Source organism: Colletes gigas, unplaced genomic scaffold, assembly GCF_013123115.1.
Source record: "Colletes gigas isolate AHSC1104 unplaced genomic scaffold, ASM1312311v1 Colletes_gigas_Sc00031, whole genome shotgun sequence".
Classification (NCBI taxonomy): Eukaryota; Metazoa; Arthropoda; class Insecta; order Hymenoptera; family Colletidae; genus Colletes; species Colletes gigas.
In genome coordinates this window covers 420776-437372 of record NW_025106660.1, presented here as the reverse complement: position 1 = coordinate 437372, position 16597 = coordinate 420776, and the positions used below count along the sequence as shown (strand labels likewise).

General features: G+C 44.1%; 1 protein-coding gene across 7 annotated transcripts in view; it reads left to right on the top strand.

Annotated features, from left to right (window-relative positions):
* Positions 1 to 2951: 2951 nt before the first annotated feature.
* LOC122402021 (forkhead box protein P1) overlaps positions 2952 to 16597 on the top strand; it is a 353183-nt gene continuing 339537 nt past the window's right edge. For all 7 annotated transcript variants that reach the window (XM_043404517.1, XM_043404516.1, XM_043404515.1 and 4 more), the window contains exon 1: positions 2952 to 3147. In XM_043404517.1, the coding sequence (XP_043260452.1) occupies positions 3118 to 3147 (30 nt within the window). In that variant the 5' untranslated portion in view covers positions 2952 to 3117. The remainder of the gene's footprint in view (positions 3148 to 16597) is intronic.

The following is a 16597-nucleotide window of genomic DNA, read 5'->3' as shown; positions in this document are numbered from 1 at the left end:
GTGTTACGTTGATGAGTCGAATCCCCCTGTGATGTATGCATCGGAATAGGTCGTCAGCTTTAGTGTGGTCTTAGGACTAGGCCGAATCGATAGCAATAACTGTATCGAGGCAGTTCCAGTCGCGTCGTGTATGAAACGTTAATTTTAACAGAAATACCCGCCTTATCGTTGCAACGTTACGAGCGACGCACAGACATTTAAATGTATCCCATTTACATGTAACAGCCTAATCGCCACTTTCAAATTTACGCTCCAATAAAAATTTCTTTTGTCGTTGCTGTTCTACGCTTTCGTGTCGTAGGTCTTACGTTCGTTCTCTGTTATGCTAGATATTATCAACCACGTGCTCCGTAATGTATTCTTTTACCCCGTTCAATAGAAGTTTTTACTTGGATTTTATGTTATAGCCAATTTTGACTCTTACGATTGCCAGGAATATATTTTTTAGTTGAGATTTCGAACCTTAAATAACAAACGGATCTTAAAATAAAGTATTTAATCTTTTGTTGGAAACGAAGCGGAAACGTCGAGATAAATAAATTTATTCTCACAGGATTGAAATATACCTTTCGAGTGAATATATTATTAGCGCCGTGAGATAAAAAAAGGTTTTGTTAATTATCGTTTGACAGAAACATTTCGACGCTTCTGAACGAAAAATTTAAATTTATACCGAGGCTCGAATTGGAAGATACATTTTCTGGAGTCAATATTTTGTTAATTATTGCAGAAATTTAATTCGAAGGTCTTGCGTCAAATTCTTATAATAACATCTTGCAACCAAAAATGATTTCAATAAAATAATTTTCACACGTCAACCTGTGTTTAGAGCTATAAGTTAAGTATAGCAAAGCTTGTGGATAAGAATTTAATAACCTATGACCTGGGAACAGTTCTGGACACGAAACCCATCGAATATTCGTAGACTAACGCTGAGAAAAAACTGGCAGAAATTACTCTGAGAACAAGGGAAAGAGTTTAATCTCGTATACTGTTTAATTAAAATTCTGAGTAGGCTCACGAAATATTAATTAGATTACTATCCTTTGCAATTTCTTTGCAATTATTAAACATATCGTGTACGTACAATTTAGTGATTTTTTAGTGAATAAAATGTTTTCCTACGACGCTTCGTTTACAAGAAAATTGAGCCTGAAAATAAGTAGAAACAGTCAATAATGACGCGCCGAACAAATCGTATTGACTCATACACGTTACAAAATGACATTTCACAAATTTATTGTGTATTTTACTAATCGAAATAACCTCCATTAATCTCAACACCCTTCTTTTATAGCTATCCAAGCGTGGCAACGTCATTTTTAAAGAAATGGAAAGGTTTCATATGTAGCTCTTCTCGAATCGCCCTTCCAGTTGAAGAGCTATCTAAATGTTCAAAAAAATGATAGTTGTAGTAGAGAAATTAAAATTTTTTAACTGTTGTTTTGCAATTAAACAGGCATTTCCCCACTTTTTCCTTTGCAATTTTCCAAACAGTTAGCATTTCGATCATTTACAGTACCCACATTGACAGCAATGTTTGAGCTCGTGCAAGTGAATGGAAATAATTTTTACTCGCGAGACTTGCAGAAGGAATGGAAGGAAATGCGGCGGGAAATTTGAACGGTGAAAAAGAGCAATTTAATTTGCAACAAGCTAACGATTCGGTGGAAAAATGATTCTCGCGCGATCTTGCAAATCCGAGCGAGACGTTAAGAGCAAGACAGGACGTCGCGTCAGAAAATTCGAGTTTCTCGAAATTTGTCCGCGACAGGGAAGCTGCCGGGTTGGCGCGTTCAACCAAAAGCGTATTTACGAAGGAGCACTCGGTAAGTGCTCGCTGGAATATCCAAGAAGAGGCGGGTGACAACTAGAAAGAGAGACGCGGGCGAACAGAGAAAAGAACGACAGACATCAAGGCAGAAGCGGCTAGGTACAAGTAGCGAATATACGCGGATGAGGCGCGTCTGACAGAAACGGGGCTACAACGAGGGACTGAGAGGGAAACGCGTAGTGATAAAGGGAGCGAGGGAGTGCGGGAGAAACGGTTTAGGGAGGGATGGAGACAGAGGGAGGCCGTGTGAGTGCGCCGACTCAGTAGCCGCGTGTTCGGTGCGGCCGTTGGGTTTCGCGGCCAAGCGGTGCCGAGCGTCGCACAGTCGCGACGGCAGCCACCGGCGCGCGGTACCCCTTTTTCTTCAAACCACACTCTCAATTCCGCACGGTTCAGCGCACGTTTCCTGCGTCGACGAGAACGTCGAAGGATTAGGACGTGGACGTGGACGAGCACACGTAGCTGGTCAGCCCAGATATCGAGAGAGGGCGCCTACCGTCGTTACCACCACCACCACCAACCACCACCAACCACCGTCACAATACCACCCTCCAAACCTCCCACAAAAAATACCACGCAGCACGTTCGAGGATTCACGCCGACACCTGTCGCCCTTTCTCTTTGCCAGCGAAACCGAACCGCGCCACTGTTGTTCCGCCGTTTGCCGCGCGCGTGTCCCGAGAGCGGAAACTCACCCCGGGAGAGAGAGAAATATCGGCCATCGTCGCTCTTTTACCCGGATAGACACGTGGCGCGACGCGGCGCACGCGGAGGTGTCCAACGGGCAGTCAAAGCGAGAAGCGAACGAAGGGAGAGACAGGCGAATAGATAGATAGACGACAAAGGATAGATAATAGATAGGCGGAAAAGAAGGGAGAAGGAGAAAGAGAGAGAGAGAGAGAGAGAGAGAGAGAGAGAGAGAGAGAGAGAGAGAGCGAGCGAAAGAGAGGAATAGAGAGATAGAGAAAGAACGGGAAAGGAGAGGAAACGCGTGGAGAAAGAGACGAACAAGGGGGGTGAAGTACACAGGGTGCGGAGGGGGGAGGCGGAGAAAGGTAGAGAGGTGGCAGAGGGACAGAAACCGAGAGGGGGCGGGCGGGAGAGGACGATAGACAGGGAGGAAAAGTACGAATCACGAGGCCGAAGACTGTGGAAGATAGAGGAGAAACGAGAAAAAAAGGGTCGTGTGTCTTCGTTTCGTTTCTTCGAACAATACTCTCACGAAGAGAAGGACGGAGGAACAAGCGACAGCCACGAACGAGACGACGAGGAGGAAGCGGGACATGCTGGAACCACGCTGGAGACCCGTCCAGGTAGAGAGACTTACTCAACCCCGCGACACTTGTTCCGTCTTCAATGCACTGCCTTATGACATTCCGATGCCTGACTGACCGTCTGACTGCTTACCTGCCTGCCTGTCTGCCTGCCTGCCTGCCTGCCTGCCTGCCTGCCTGCCTGCCTGTCAATGCTCTAAAGTGCAATCGTATGGTTGCACATCCGCGTCATGCATACTCTCTCCCTACCTCTGTCTCATTCTGTTCAACTCTGTCTCTTTGTCTCATCATTCTCTGCCGCTTGCTTCATTCACCGTTCTTTGCATTGCTCTTACTCAATGATGATCGCCACGTGCCATCGGCGAGTCCTTTTGCACGTTCTCGTTACACGACTGTTGTTCCGTTTTTTTTTTTTCCCCCTCCAATCATTTGCATCTATCGCTTCCCGCGTCGTCGGTGTGCGTGCCGCTTTTGTGCCGCTGTTTCCCTCTTTGTTCGTTGTTCCGAATCGTTACGTTTTGTCGCGGGAAATTTACCGTGTTCCCGTGCGCAAATATAGGTTCGAACGTAGAAATATTCCGGACTGTGTGCAAGATGCAGCCCCACCAAGGCGTAATAATTTCGAGGCTCGCGATCGTTCTCGACGGGCACCGAGATCGGGAATAGAATCGATATTTCGTACGGAAACGCGATTTTCGATCGACGGAATTGGGTCGTCGCGAAAATAGAAACAGACGAAAATAGTGTTGTAAATTTTTGGCATAAACGAACGTCGGAATCGAACGAATTTCCGAGGCCAGTTTTTAACGAATCTCGGTGTTCGATAGCGGTCAAACGAGTTCTCGTTATAATATAGATAAATGTTCTTTCCTTCGAGATTTTCTGATTGATCTTACGTTGAGCGGACCGAGTGATATTCGTGGAAATGACACTTTAACGATCCTGACAAGACAAATAGGTGCACCGGACAAGCGGAATGGCTGGTCGAATAAATCTCGCTACACAGGTCCAAGATTAACTACGTTCGAGTAACTAAATGCGTACCTGCCTTAGTACAGAAATCTTTCCGGCAAAACGCATTTTTCCTAAAAATAACCTTGGCAGGGACAGGCTGCCTTGACGTTGCCTGGAGTTTCGAATTATATAATATTTCGGAATGAATCATTCTGTTATTGGACGGGGGTAGGGCTATCTCGACAAACTGCTCCGGGATGCTTGGTTCGTGTAAACAGCAATCACTGTCCACGGTTGGTCGCTGATAAATACGAGACGCGAGTAATTTCGATACAAAACGAGCACGCGAGCTCGCGACCGCCAAGACCGTCGCGTCAAGCGTCTCGATGCCTCGGCTAATCCGAGGCATCCGTCGAAACATCCGCGACGGCATATCGCGGTGCATTCGTCGGGTAATGGCAGTTACGCTTCAATCGTGAAACGGTCCGCGTTACCTGGGAATAGAGGTGATTTTTCTCAGGAGGATATAGTCAATGGGAGTAGACGAAGCTATGGGTGGATGATGGTGTATGGGTGGTGTAGGTATGAGACTGCAGAAGTCCCGGGGTGTAGTAGGTGGAACAACGCAGAGACGGAGGCGGTCCTACCCTACTTGGGGGCGTTAAAGAAGTAGGTGGGGTTGGCCACCCCCGCGCGTCAACCCTTGCACCCCGCGTCTCCGAAACCCCTGTGGATCGCCCGGTTCCCTTCGATCCTATATTCGCCAATCGACTAACCCATCCTGCTCCTCGGTTCTCTCTCCTTTTTCCGTCTTCTAGTGCTTCTCCAAGGTTGCCGGCGCTCCCGTCCAGCCATCTGCTTCTGGTCCCGGTACGACGTCCAAAGATTTCGTCAAAATTCCAAGGTGTACAGCGGCCGACAGCCGACAGCCGCTGGAAAACAGGTTGCTGTCCCCCGGCTGATCACGAGGGAGCGACGACGACGCGTACATCGCGGCGTCCAGCAAAGTGCCTCGAAAACCTGACACGTGCTATCGGCTACGACTCGTTCGATCACCGTCACCGCCACGGTCCGATCGATTCGACGTGTTATTTCGTAGTGTCTAGTGCGCGGCATCGACCGGGACCAACCGTTCGCGATCGAACGGGGCATTACCTGGCAACGATTCGAGCCGCCGTCACGCCTTCCTGGTCGCTCCGTCAAACCGATCGGATCAGCCGCCAGGGTGTTGCTTGTCAATCGCGGTGTATATTTCGCATCATCCCCGCCACGAATCCGTGCTCGCCCATCTTCTCACCTCTTCTGGCACTTCAGACGTACGTTCGAGCCTGTGTGCACGTGCACACACGCACACGTCCCGTTCGTACAGACGGGAGGGGGTGGGGGGGCCGGGCGGGTGTGTATGCAGTCGCATAGGATGAAGATACATACGGTACAGTGTACCAACACAGTTGTGCCACTATAACCCCCGTTTTCGCGCTTGCTTGGCACGGCACAGCATCCCTCTTCGGCTACTTCCGGCCAGACCAGGCTCCGCCCACTTTTATATTAATCACGTCTTGGTTCGCTCCTGGCTTCTGTTCTCCATCTTTCTTTCCCAGTGAGCGATTTCCTACCGTGGACGCCTGGGAACCACACCTTTGCACGTTGGCTTATTCATGTTCCAGGTTCGTGACGCGACTCTTCGCAGACATATGTACGGGTTTTCTTCTTTCCGGAACGTGCAGGCTTATAATGCATTCCTCGACACCCGTTGGACCGGCTGTCTTGGTCGGTGCAGGTTATCCTAGTTCGAACCGGTACGCGTGATCCGTCGATCCTTCCTCCTCAGCAATTATTTCGTTCATTTATTTCGCGTCTTAGAAAATTTATATTGGAACATGGCTCGATCGTTGCCTTTGTATCGTTCATCTTTGAGGACAGTTTGTTCTTCAATTAATTGACAATCTGATTTACCCTTCTCTGTATTTACTTAACGTCTTCGTTTTAGAAATTTTACAAGAACGTAAAATTTGCCAGGATCGGAGTAAAAGTCGAGTAAGATAGTTGTGTTCAAACCTACCCTTATTGTATGGTCCATCCCCGACAATTCGTTCGCCACTTAATTACTACAGTTTCTGTGATATCTGACAGATGGTGGCCCCACTCTTGTTTAGAATTGTTTTGTTTATTTATTCAATGCTTTCGTCATTCGAGCACACAAATTTAGAAATCCCACAAGGATGGAATATTTGTACAGGTTCAGCAATAAGACTGTTCTTTTTAAACCCTTGTTCGCCAATTAATTGATAACGTAGTACCTGTGCATAATCGGTCGATCCACCCTTATTTGCAATTATTTTATTTTTTACTCAATTTACATAAGAACGGTAAAGCTGTTTGCAAACTTGCCTCCATATTACCCGCCCTCATTAATTGATAACGTCTGATAATGTAGTCGTTGAAATTTCGATGGAGCCTCCGTCGTATCGTAGTTTATAGCGCGTTGCTTTTTCCTGGCAGTGTCGAAGGGGAGCCGCGTCGCGATATTTTACGAATCGTCGTGTCCTCGACGGCTCGAGAGGAGTCGAAAAAAAAAAAAAGGAAAAGAAGAAAAGAGCGATTCGCGTCCCCGTGTAGGTGACTGCGACATTCGTGCGTCCCGAGCAACGGTGTGCCGGGGTAATGAATAATAACCAGTTATTATTGCCAGGTCGAGCAATAAACACGCAGCTCACAAACACACCACCCCCACGCCGCAATAAGGGTTGTCACGCATAGGCACGACATTTGTTTTCAGCACGTCGAGTGTGCACGTTACGAGCACCACCTTTCTACAGATATTGGCTCCATTGTTACACGTTGTGTATCGTGACTGCTCCTCCGCCACTTTCGCGAACCACCGATCCTCGTGCCGCCTATCATCCGTCACAGCCACTTCAACGCCACTCCGTATTGTCCTCGTCGATTCTTCAATACGTCGCGACCGATTTTATTATTTTTGTTTCCCCGTTACAGCGGCGGCGAGTAATTCCCGCGCACCGTCGGCAAGGCTAGCATCTTTGATTCGGTTTCAATCTCATTCATTTCTCCACTCCTCCCCGACTGTCTTAACATTTTTATGAACCATTTTCCTAAAAGTCTAGTTGCCTCAACACAGAGCAAAGATGGGCTTTTCAACTTTGTTCATCCACGATTTATACTAATAATTCAAATATTCCATCCATTTACTGAATATGGTGTAGGGCTTCGAACTTGCAATAGGGACGATTGTTAGATCGAGTAATAGGAATAGAAATTAAACAGTTATACAAACAATTTTATCACAAATTTATGTACACTGTTTTAGCTGTTCCACACAGTTTCTTTTAACATAGGTGGAATTGCACACCTCTTATGCCTCGAAATATTTGAGCTCTTTTCTGATGGCCCAGTTGCTTGGAAGATTTCTGGTAAAACTGCTTTTAATTCCAGTAATCGTATTCTTCAATTTCTATCGTGTCATTTCGATGTCAATGTTGATCGTACTGAATTTTGGTAATAATTAATTTGTACTTATTCTTCCATTATTTTTGCAACTTCCCCTCGAACCTAACTCTGCTTTCAACACTCTGCTTTGATGCTGTAACGAAATAAATATAGAGCCAAAAGTTAGCAATTTTTTGACGTAACACTCTTCGAATCAAAACTCCTAAAAAATGTTGAAAATAAATAAAATGATATCCCCATAGAAGTGTAACGTGACTTTGTTTAGGGGTTCGATGTCGTCGAAACGAACAGTTTATTCGTCGGTTGTATCGCGAAGGCGATTGCTACCGGTCGATTGTAACCCGAATCGTCCGAATTTCTAGAGGTTGGTTCATTTTGTCGCGATAATCCGCATTCCATGTCATTCCGTCGGCGCGTGTACGGCAATGCATCATCGCCCCCGCGACGGGTATTTGTCAATAGAAACAGGCATCGACGCCGCAACTGCGGCAAGTATACGTCAATATACATAACGACCGCCTGTTGACTTGTTACGTTGTCGAGTACCGCCGATGATTCGATGATTTGCCGATCCATGACTGCTCCGTGTCAAATATGCCCCACGGTTGTTCTCGTAGGCGCGTTAACACGGGAACGCCGGCGGCCGTTCATTTGCGATCGGCGCACTAACGCTCGTCGTTACATTAAATTATCATCCTGCGATTGTGATGTACCGACGGTTTGCACGGCGACTCGTTATAACAAGATCATGGCGTCGCCTCGACGACAATTTCCCAGATATCCGCGCGTCATGAATAATTTGCCGACGCGGGGCTATCAATCGGAAAGCGAACCGTTTCGACGCGGAACTAGGAATTTAGGTCGAAAGATGCCATCGCGCAAAAAGAAATTCCCGATGAAATTCTTCTTGAACCGGCAACATTCATCCAACGAAAAATAAATATTTCTGTAGGTAAAGTTAGGGATGAAAATAATTGTTTTCCTTTAACCCTTAACGGTCCAGTGACTCCGTACACACGACATAGCACTTTTACTTATTAAGTCGAATTCATTATTGGAATTTTCAATGAAAAATAGCTTGGACTCAGCGGTGAGTAAACTCGAAATACCTCTGGACCGTTAATGGTTAAATTACAAGTTAGAAACGTAAGATACGAGATTATAATTAACAAAAACTGCGTTATTACGTAGAAAGAAATTGAACAAAGAAAACTGATCATTTTTAGTGGGATAGGGTTAAAGTATTATAACAACGGGTTGAGTTCAATGCCTAAAACTAAATAGCGGAATATATTGTTACGAAAGTGTATATGGGAGTGGACTGAACGAGAGTAGAATTAGTTTCTATGAAATCGCAGTTCCTTTTCCTAAAAAGAGGAAAACATCGGAGGAGCAAAGGCGGCACAAAGAGCCGTTTCACGTTCCCTACGGGACGCCGAGGAACGATCCGCGGGGGTGGGCTCGAAAAAAAGCCGATCATTATCCACTCGTCGTGCATTGGTCGCGTTACCCGATGCAACCTCGTTTGCAGGGCTCTCCTCCACTATAATAGAGATTCTGCACGATGCTGGACATTGAGAGCGACCGCCGTATTAAAACCGTTCGTGTTTGAGCTCGTGATCCCATCGCGTATCAATTATTACGCAGATTTGTACACAAAGGGGGACGGCCAGATGCGACGCACAGATATAAACCGCAATAATCGTCTGCATCTACTGTCTTGTAATTTGAATCATGCACTCACGACTGAATGACGCGCTTCGGTCGGTAAACTGAAACGAACACACGCGGACGGTCGTTGAATTTTTTAATCGACGCCGTAGAAGTTTGTTTGGCGGTAACGGATTTCGGAATCGTCTGTTTTGTTATGGAACGATCGCGAGCTGTTCGGTGTACGTCGAGACCCCCGGAGGCTTCGCAGCTTGTCGGGAGAAGAGCTTCGCGTGCGCCAGAACCGACGGCATGAAAACGAAGAACCATCGACTTCGGAACGTTTGCGCCCCATCACGATGAAATTAAAGTATGGGGTGAGGCAGTGGATCGTGATAACTTTTGAGCACCACTATCGGGGTGTTAAGAGACTGGGGTTTAGCACATAATGCGGTTTTATTAACCATGAACCAGCGGAGTATAGTTAAAAAGAATCCACGCCGTCGTGGATCCGACGAGAATAAAATTAACTTTCGATCGGAATAAATTAAAGAACGCTCGAAAATCTGATGTGCTATCGTTCTTTTCCAACTGCTCGATTATCGAGAGAATAATAAAAATACGTACTGCGAACAATAATATTCGCGAGAGTACCGAGTTTTCTTGTTATTTTCTAAAATTGAGCATCTCTTCGAAATTTCTAGCAACTTGGTAAACAGATATTAATTAAAAAGTAGAGAAACCGTTACAGAGGAAAATATTACAGTATAGTTTTTGATAGCAGACAAATTTATCTTGCCTTACCTTAGTATCGTGTGAATAATTTAAAAATTGTATTAATTGCCAGTATAAGAGAGCTTTTTTGTACTCGAGTCGGTGGGAGTCCAATTACTTCTGGAATTTATTTATTCATAACTGTGCTCCGTTTCGAACAATGTGTTCGTCTTCGAGTACGTTCTGCGCGAAACAAAACAAATATACAGAACGGCCAAGAGCACGAACGCGAAGATTAAATTAATTGTATGGGTGCAAGAGGAGGAAGGGAAACACTTACGCCGAAAGTCAACAAAACCATCGGGAAACTGAAATTTGTGACAATTCGTTAATTTTAAAATAGAAAGTGGGTCGCTTTCGTGTGCTTTGACAAAAATAAATTGCTTCGACTGTTAGGTACATTGTTATTTTTGTCGAAACACTTGGAAACGATTCGCCTTCAACCTCCAAATTAACGAATCGTTGTGTATTTCTACTTTTCCATATTGTTGTAGTCGCGTAACCTGTGGACGATTTTCAGCGCAACTTTTTCCTTTTTCTGTATTTTAACCTTTATAATTAATTCAATCTTCGCGTTTCCTCTGTTCCGTGTCGAACGTACAGGAAACAGTAATGAAGTAGTACACGTATCACGTTTATGAATAAATAAACTTAAAAAATAATTGGGCTCTCACTGGCTAAATACAGAAAAACATTTTTATGTTATTATTAGATGCTACAGCCATAAAGAAAAAAACACACATCCGTTTTTCTTTACCAGAATATTAATTCTAGAAACTTTAATTATTCATTGGCGGACACTGTTATCTACGAACTCAAAGAATTCAAATACTGCAAATGTGCAGAGTGTACTTAACTTCTTTTAGATTGATCTATTTACGCGCGTCTCGTTTATGAATATCTGTCGGTAGCTTCGCGTTTAAATAAAATAAAATGTTCGACGAGTATTATAATCGAGTGAAAAGTTTGACAGGCTGGCCAGTTGGCGTCGCGTCAGTGAAAAGAGTCGATCATCGCCAGACCATGGCGCATTGGTTACGATGTATCTCGTTGCAACGTCGGTGACATAATAGAGCGACGTTGCGATCCGTAGTGAACTGCGAGCGACGGCGCATCAAAATGTAGATCGGTCTTGTTTGAATTCGCGGTTCTATCATGAATCAATTACCGCGCAGATACGCGTACACAACGACGGAACGCGACGAAAGCTAGCTCGCGAAGGATGAGGGGACACAAAGAGGGATTCGCAAACAGCGGCTGGTATGCGTGACGGTCGGTGTTCACCTGTGTTTTCGATGCACACGCGAACCGCCGTCCTCGTCGTTCCCGGGAATACGCGACGATTGCCTACTTTCCTTTTTTTTTCTACTTTTTTACTCGGTTATTTTCCACGATAATCATCCTATCCAACTTCGGCCATTCGATGGAACGACGTAAGTTCACCGTCGTCGCGTTTAAAGAACGGGGTATTCCGCGTTGGTTAAATCACCTTTACTCCCCCATGAAGTGGACGAGTTTCTCCTGAGAACGTTGAAAGAGGTTTTAACCGCGCGTATTCCGTATCGGTTAGAAGCGACAGTTCCGAACGGTTTTTTTCTTCCGATCAGACACGGTCTCTCTTTACCGTAAAAATTTAGAACGTACCGGGAGACGCGTGTTGAACTATTTAGCAATCGAGAAACCATCGAGTTTGAAGACCTTTGTAGTGTCTTCTTCCTTGCAGTTCTGACTTTCGACTACATATAATTTTTTTATTTAACATTCCTAGGTTGGTACCTGCAGGGTCTGTAAGCAAAATATAGTAATGCTATCTTGTGTATTTTACGATTTAAAACTACTTAGTGATCCCTTCAGCTGCTTACATTTCATTATTTTTTTTTGTATAAAAATTGAGTCGCAATAAAATATTTATACTCGAGGTTTGTTTCCAAACATTACAATAAAATGTCACTGTTGCGTACAAAGTATATTACCGCGAATAAAAATTAATTCAATCTACGAGAGTCGTTTCACGAGATACAAAATGATCCATTGGGGGACCGTACTGTTCCCGTTGAGAATCCCTGATCTAAATCGCTTTACGTCCAGGCTCGCCTTCCTGGTAATGTACAGATTGTCAAGTCTGAATGGTTACGCAACACGTCCAAGCCGAGTACCCGAATCTAATTTAAACGAGTCAAAGCTAACGAAGAGTTGTTTTCGCGTGGAAGTGTATTTATAACGTCAGACTCATTTCTGACTCGGTCTGGTTGACTCTTTCTTCGATGAGTCGGTCCTTTGATGATCCGAAAGACAGCTCCGGAGTACGGCCACCCAAATTATTCGCGAAACGATCCGCATTAAGGAATCGATTCTCGGAACCCTTCGACTCTGCTCGCCGCAGAAAAGAAAAATAATAACGATTCTGAATAGATTAGCAGAAAGCCTTCGACTTTAATTCCAAATACAATCATACTAGTCTATCTTTGACGCATACAAATAAAATACACGTAAAACACATAGAAAAAGAAGTACAGTTAATAGAGACGAAATAATAGACAATAGTAAAGGGTGGTTGTTGAATCTGACCCAACGAACGCGTAAATATGGTGGTTGGATGTTTTTCACTCGAGGAAAACCACGAGGCACGTGTATTTATGAAGAGCACAACTATGTCGCCAAGTCAGACGGTCGACGATATCATCTTCGAGTTGTCTGATAAGGGTACATTCAAGCACAGGAATAAATAGTCAGAAGTGGTTCGAAAGAAAAAAAATGTTTGTTATAACCTAAACTGTCTTATCTGTCTCGATTGCAATTGGTCGTCGCTGCTAATCAAAGCCCATCGTTGTTTACGGCTGGTTCGCAACAATAAAGTGCCACTTCGCGGCAGTTCCGTTCTGGATTTCGTTGGAGATGGCTTATCAATCTCCGCTTTCTAGAAAGACGCGAGACGCTTGTGCGGCACGACATTGATATCTGCTTCGAGCCGTTCGATTTATATCGATATTTTAATCGTTCGTTAACGCGCAAACAGGTTGTAAAACTCCTTTCTCGCGGCGTAGTCGCGGCGACGATGCCGCATCGTTGCATTCAATCGAAGAAACATAATTCCCTTCGCGATACCCACGCAGTTCACTTTAAATTCCACGCAGCCGGAGCTGTCTTATCAGTTTGGCGACACCGTCTGCCTGTTGTTGAAAGAGATTGAAGAAGCCTGGTGAACACAGTGGTCGATACGCGTTCCCGTTTCCCTCGTTTCTGAATCGGTTTCGCGCCCATTGATCGTCGAACGTCATCTTTCCGATCGCGCCGCGAGTGCTCGTTCGTTCCCGCGTCACGTTAATTCGATAGAATCTCGATAGTATCGAAGTAAAAGCGGCTCGAAAACTCGAAACGGGCATACGAGCGCCGCGCGCGCGTCAAGTTTCGCTCGTCCATCGGACAGATTCTCGCAAAACTGGATTTGCCCGGGCTTCTTATGCACAACATTTTGGTATTCTCGAGCTCGGTCGTGCAAAAGTTACAAATGTGTTTCTTCATCGGATGGCGTGAAGGCGGCATAAAAATTCCTAATTTGTGAACCGAAGCGACTGACAAGGTTAGTTCACTTTTCACCGAATAACGCGCAACGAATATTATTATTTCGCGCGGCAAACGTGGAAAAATAATTTCCAGCCGGTGGTAAGAGTTACACTTTACTCTGCTTTCTGCAACACCTTCTTATCTGAGTTTGCTGTTGTTTGCTCAATATTGTTTTACCGCAGATAAGTGTCCCATATGCTCATTATACGACCGACCGTTTATTTACCTGCTTCTTTCCCCCCGGTTTCACAATCGTCGCTAAACATTTAGCAATCGTACCCGACTCCGCGTTACGATTTCTACGGTGGTGCGGCTGCGTTTTAAGAAGTCGCGAACGACTTCGTCGATATTCAAGCGTTCAGGATTCCGACAACCAAGATAGAAAAACGAGGAAATAGAATTTTCCTCGGGATATTTGAGTGCCGGGCTCTCCTGTCTTCCAAGCGCTAGGATAGCTTCGACGCTCGCGAATATAGACGACCTCGATCGTTAGTGACTTCTCGGTGCTTGAATGTCTCAAAAATTATTTATTCCATCTATTTTATGTTCGTTCAACGTCTTTACTCGTCGTAACCAGGGGGAACATTTATAAATTTAAATATACCAATAGAAAAGGGCTGAAAAGTAAACTATTCGTTTATAAGAAATCTAGGATTTTGTGTTATAGACCTAGCACAAAGAAACAGGGATATGGATTTCAAAATTGAACGAAATCACATCTTTCAAAATGTGTTCGTTAAAAGTGTCAGTAATTAATCAAATGTATCGTTGTATCTGTTAATGTTTAAGAATGTATGCTAATATCCTTTATCGCGTCTGCCGATCTATCTTTAGCACCATCTTGTCGGAACTTCATAAATTTCGTAGATGCATCCGGGCGCAATGCATAAATTCTTTTCTCATTACTTTTGAATCCCAGCAGATTATTTAACGGTTATATAATATATGTGAAAGATTTATAAAACCAAAACAGAATTCCCATGTATCGTGTTATACGAGGAATACCTTATTGATCAAATAATACAAAAGTAATTGATAATTTGAAAATATTTCACGATATTGCGAATAACAGAGACATAGTATAACACCTACCGCAAAACTAACAATTTAACGTACCCAAATGTTACGTTATTCGATTTAGTCGCAAAAGCACACCGTGTGTTTCAATTATGCTCTTGTCTCTGTATTGCCAACCAGAGTCAATATTACGTACGAGAGAGATCTTGGCATTAAATTTACGTCCTCTTTTCCTGTTCAAGATCATTGCTTTAATATATTTGGAAAGGCTGTTAAGATACTGTAGTGTATTGCCCGCGTTTCCCATCGTACTAAAAATATATCCACTATCAAACTTGTATACATCACGATGGTTCAGCCACGCCTTGAATGTTGCTTTCTTATCTGGCTGCCTTTATTTTAAGAACCTTTCTGATCGAACGTGTCCAGCGTAAATTTCTTTCATTTGTATTTTATAGTATCGGCTGCGCCGTCGCCGGGCGACGCGTAACGATTAAAATCCCACAATTTTTTCATTCGCACTTAATAACGCTTAAGAAGCACAGGATCGTGGTTAATTTATTGCCTGTGTTCCAGCGATTAGATTACCATATTAAATGACAGGAAACCTTACGGCATCTTAAACTCTATTCTTCTATTAAAAACCTCAGACGTTTCTCGATACTTTATATCGCATATTATTGTACTCGGATAAATAGAATGCCCTAAATGAAATGTGTGTCAATTTTAATGAAGTTTATATCAGTGTTGACTTCTTTAATGGCCTTTCGTTTATACGTTCCGGAATAGATATCATTAGCTTGTGTTAAGTTTCTGATACTCGTTTAATTTGTTTTTCTCTTTCCGAGAATTCTATTTTCGATAACGAAATATCTCTTTCTTCTCGTAATATTTCTACTCAAAGGACGGTCTACAATTCCATAGAGTACTTATCACATTTCAATGTGGTTGGAAAAACTACTCGGGTTATCGTAATTATTGATTCCAGCTCTATTTTTCTCCACGCCATATTTGGCGTTCTCCAAGAATGACGTTTAGGTTCATTTCCACTGTTCGATTCTGACTTAAACGTTTGTAATCTTGAATCATAGTGTACAATGAATCGGTTACGCCTCGAGTCGAACAAATGCCATGCCAAGAGGTTTCTAACGCTGCTGAGCTGCCATTTTACTTTCTTATACGTTCCAGAATACAGTTTCAAGACCTATTAATTGCGTTCGCGATCTCGGAATTTTATTTAACTCATCCCCACGTGTTTCCACGTCGTTACACGTATAGTCTCGATCAGGACAAAAAAGTCCTTCGGATTTCTATGTCGGACTGCGGCTAACTTGAACGTTCCCTCAGCTCTTAAGAAGCTGTATTCTTCTCCGGTGCAGCCATACCTTGATTAGACATGATTCGATCATCGTGCAATTCAAGATCTGGTAAACTATAGAATGTTCTAGACATTTTGTAACCGCGAAAAGATTCTCACCAACAACTCTAGAAGTTTTAATCAACTACCTTTCGTTCTAAAGGTTCGAAGTGACTATTAAAGAAAAAGCACTCACCTGCAGCGGGAATAGTTACATCATCCTAAAGCATTAAGAAAAAGCTACTCTCGTTCACTGAATTAGTTCATCGACTATCTACGATACCAGGACACGGATACGTGTGTTCGAACGTAAAATTTGCGAAGATCGATACGATGGAATTGAAATTTCTTTCGACCCCGGTGTTCCCTATTTGCAGAGTAAAGAATACGTTTCACGGTTCTGCGTTCGTATCTGCAATCCGAGTATTCGACGGCCTGTGTACTCGGCAACCCGCTATTCCGCGGTGTCAGGGCAGTCTTCGGAATCCGCATGGGCGTACCGTTTCGCGAACGTGGCCGCAGGAGCATCTAGAAAATTCCGGCAAGGAAGCCGAGGATGGAAGAGCGTCGAAGGCCGGATTGGTTCCGTCCGCGTCGAATCGCGTCGGAATCGAGGGACGCGCATTCGCGCGTTAGAAAGAGACTGTAGGAAGATGACATAATCCCACTCGCGCAATTTGCGAAACAGATTTACGCGTGGGACGG